Source organism: Macrotis lagotis, chromosome 8, assembly GCF_037893015.1.
Source record: "Macrotis lagotis isolate mMagLag1 chromosome 8, bilby.v1.9.chrom.fasta, whole genome shotgun sequence".
NCBI classification, from domain to species: domain Eukaryota; kingdom Metazoa; phylum Chordata; class Mammalia; order Peramelemorphia; family Peramelidae; genus Macrotis; species Macrotis lagotis.
The window spans coordinates 44,446,235-44,450,378 of NC_133665.1; the positions used below are offsets into that span (position 1 = coordinate 44,446,235).

Below are 4,144 nucleotides of genomic sequence, written 5' to 3' on the forward strand. Positions count from 1 at the left end.
AAGTTGGGAATAATCTTGGTAGAATTATTAAAAGATATAGAATGCACAAAGATTTGAGTAAATATTTTGCTAGAGTTAGGAAAAAGTTATAGTTTTCTGTTTATTGGAATCTCTTCTCTTCTTTTGATGCTAAGGTGAAAACAGTGTTTTTAAAGAAACAATTTTAATATCAGATCACTCTTAGCTTTCATCAGATTATCAAGTTGTTGCTAACTGAGTCCTGGATTTATTATTTGGCTCAGGTTTCTGCTCTGTAAATCATGAAATTGGACTAAGATTCCTTCAAATTCTGATATGCTATATTTCTTATTCCCTCCTAGCCCAGTCATTCTACTTTCAACATTTTAAGATCCCTTCCAATGTACAATTCTATATTCTGTGTTCTGAGGGTCTTTTAAAGCCATAGCATCATTTAAAATTTTCTTTAAATTTTCTTACAATTTCCAAAGCAAATTGTTGACTTGCTTCTTTTGTCTTTGCATCACTATAACTTCCAAAGCTGTCTCCTACCACTGCCAACCCTTTTATGCAAAATTAAAGAGCTAAAGATTTGTAACAAGAAAAATTAAGGGGAAAAACTGATTCAGTGATACAGCTAAATAAAGCTTGCCAAGGATTTACATGGTTTTCATTTATTCAGGATTCAGCTTTTTAGTGACATTTTTAGAAGTACTTTATTGATTATCACATTTTAATACATCACTCTCACTCTCCACTGACTCCTGTCTTTTTCCTGTGTCTTTTACAACAAAGAGGTACAAGGAAGTAAAACAAATCAATCCATTAGTCTTACCAAAAAATTTATGCCTTAGTTAAGGGTCCATTACTACTCTGCTAAGAATTTGATATGCTTCACCAAACTTCACTGCATTGGTCAGAGTTTTGCAGTATTTCAGTATGGTTTTCCTTTAAATTATTACAGTCATTGAAAAAATTATTGACCTGGTTTTTCTTTTCCTTTGTATGTATTCATGTCTTCTTAAGCTTCTGTAAATTCGTTATAATCAATATTTCCTATAATTTTCCATCACATTCAGATGACATAATTTGTTTAGCCAATGTCTGATCACCGATCTACAATCAATGGGCATCCACTTTGCTGCAAAAAAAATGCTGATATAAATATATTTGTGTGGATGTGCATGTGTTTGTGCCTGTATATATGTGTATGTGTGTGTGTGTGTGTGTGTGAGGGAGATATTTTAAAAAACATCTCCTAAAAATAGACAGCTAGCATTGATAATTTTCAATTTGCAAGATGTTTTAGTGTTATTTTCTCACATTTTAATGACATATTGGAATATTTGTGCTTGTTAATATAAAGCAAAATAAAACTGTTGAGAAAAGAAAGTACAAAAATGAAACCTATTACAAATAGAAATCAGTGCTAATTTGATTTTAATTACTTGAAATTTTTTACTCACCTAAATAAATCCTACAGGTGGCCAGATGCAATGACATGGACAAGCAAAATTATACAGCTGTGACTGAGTTTTTTCTGGTTGGGCTTTCTCAATACCCAGGTCTTCAGATAGGTCTTTATGTGCTCTGCCTTATGATGTACTTGGTGATCTTATTGGGAAACAGCATCCTCATTATCATCAGCATACTAGATTCCCGCCTTCACACCCCTATGTATTTTTTCCTTGGAAACCTCTCTTTCCTAGATATCTGTTACACATCTTCCTCTATTCCTCAAATGTTAGTAAATTTCATGTCTTTGAGAAAATCCATTTCCTTCACTGGGTGTGCACTACAAATGGTTATTTCTCTTGGCCTGGGGTGTACAGAGTGTGTGCTTCTGGCCGTGATGGCTATTGACCGGTACGTGGCTATCTGTAATCCCTTGAGATACACCATCATAATGAACAAGGGACTCTGTGTCCAGATGGCAACTTGGACCTGGATGTTGGGATTTCTGAATTCTCTACTACTCACTCTGCTGGCTATGATGAGACCTTTCTGTGACAACATCATTGACCATCTTACCTGTGAGATCCTGGCTCTTCTCAAACTTATCTGTGGAGACATTTCCCTCAATGTGTTTATCATGACAATTGGAAATTTTGTTTTCTTAGTCATCCCTTTGCTCCTCATTTTCTTCTCCTATGTCTTCATCCTCTCTACTATCCTAAGGATCAACTCTAGTGAGGGGAGGAAAAAAGCCTTTTCCACCTGCTCAGCCCACCTGACTGTGGTGATCTTGTTCTATGGCTCAGCTCTTTTCATGTATATGAAACCCCAATCAAAGGAAACTCAGACTTCTGATGAGCTTATAGGGTTGTCTTATGGGATAGTTACTCCAATGCTTAATCCTATTATCTATAGCCTGAGGAACAAGGAAGTGAAACAAGGTGTGGAGAAAGTCCTGATCAGAAGGGTATATTTGAGGAAAATATGAGAAACCATGATACTTATTTTGAGTATGTTATGTGTTGAGTATGAGAGTAACTCCTCATTTCATCCAGATACTTTCCATGTTCCTTTCCCATTATATTCTCCAGAATTCCCATTTTATTAAAAATTTTCTTTTGAATATTATATATCTTTTCCTTTAATGTTCCTTCAAACTTACAATCAAGGAAGCCTGACTCATTCCCAAAGATACTGAATCCTTGGTCACCATATCGCTAGATAAGACTCCACAAGTGTGCCCCTAAGCATTGGGTCAAGAAGAGGTATATATATATATATATCTTTTTCACTCTTCATTGACATTTACAGACTATCTTGCACCATTCTGATTCAGCAATCCCTCCTCCTTTGTAACCAATTTCATCCAAATACACCACCCCTACTGGGGTAAACTATATCCCCAAGGTTCACCAATTTCTCGAATTCTCATGATTTTCATTTCCTTCACACTGAGGGATGGATACTTTTGATTTCATCAAGTGAGTGTCATAGTTCTACACCCTCTAGAACTAAAATTGTTTTATCTGACATAATCTCTTAATTCTTTCTTTTAATCTATGCCCCATCTTTACCACAATCTCCAGCACTCCAATGGTTGTATTCAGTCCAGCAGCACTCCTACTCTGGTCTAATTATCCTCTCTTTCAAAATTGGGAATATATATTTATATCCCTATGGTTAATAAGTTCAACTTCATGATGTCCTTTTTCTTTTCTTCCTATCACCCCAACTCTGATCATCCACATCTCTGTTGCTATTCATGTGCTGCTAAAAGTAATAAGAGGGAGTCATAGAACCATGCCTATTGGGCTCCTTCCAAAATGGTGTTATCTAATCTATGCTGGGCTCTCACTGGGCCATATCAATTATTTTTTATTTTCCAAGATTCACTCTGTAAAGCACTTTTAACAATATCTATTCAATATCTATAACAATATCTTCTCAAACTAACTACACAACCATTTTCTCTTCCCTTTCAATAAATAACCCTGCCTCATACTTCACAGAGAAAAATAATGACCTAAGGGATCTCCACATTTTCATATTTCAAATCCTCAGAAAATATTGTCATATAATCTCTCTTCTTTTATCTTTCTCTCTCTCTCCCAACAATTACTTTGTTTATATATAGTACTCATATTTATATAATACACATTTTCTCAAATGTTAGATTGTAACATCCTTGATGGGAAGAAATTGTTTTCGACTTTGTATACCTAGCATTTAGCAGTGTTTCAGGAACAAAATCAGTGTTTAGTAAATGTTTATGGATGGTTTGTTGGATGGCTGTTTGGATGGCTCTTTGGATGGATAGATGGACTGATGGATGCAGATCTCCTTGCTAATGCCAAATTCTATGTTGTCAAATCTTTCTCCTTTTATATTTTACCCCCAATATTCCCCTTCTCTCTCTCTCCCTTTCCTGTTGTACATAAATTTTCCTCTCATTCTTCAAAAAAATCCTCACTTGACATCCTTCTTTCTCAAGGTTTTTGTCATATCACTTTTCCCTTTCAAAGAAAATTTCTATGGAAAGAAGTTGTCTATATTTATTACCCCAACTTCTCTCAATTGTCTCTTAATCATCCACAATTTGATTTTTAATCTCTTCATTCTATTGAAACTGTTGTCTCCAAAGTTATTAATAATGGTCATTCCTTAGTCCTCATTTGAACCTTTCTACAGCATATGACACTGGAGACCAGTGGTGTCAAATTCAAATAGAAAT

At 35.0% G+C, this 4,144-nt stretch overlaps 1 protein-coding gene across 1 annotated transcript; it reads left to right on the forward strand.

The window, feature by feature from the left end:
• The first annotated feature begins 1,459 nt into the window (after window positions 1–1,459).
• Window positions 1,460–2,401, forward strand: LOC141494774 (olfactory receptor 13D1-like). Its single transcript, XM_074195968.1, has one exon. The coding sequence runs from the start codon at window positions 1,460–1,462 to the stop codon at window positions 2,399–2,401; it is 942 nt and encodes a 313-aa protein (XP_074052069.1).
• The last annotated feature ends 1,743 nt before the right edge of the window (window positions 2,402–4,144 follow it).

Bases quoted from the DNA above. Each gene is read 5' to 3' on its own strand.
- LOC141494774 (XM_074195968.1), top strand. From the start codon at position 1,460: ATGGACAAGCAAAATTATACAGCTGTGACTGAGTTTTTTCTGGTTGGG.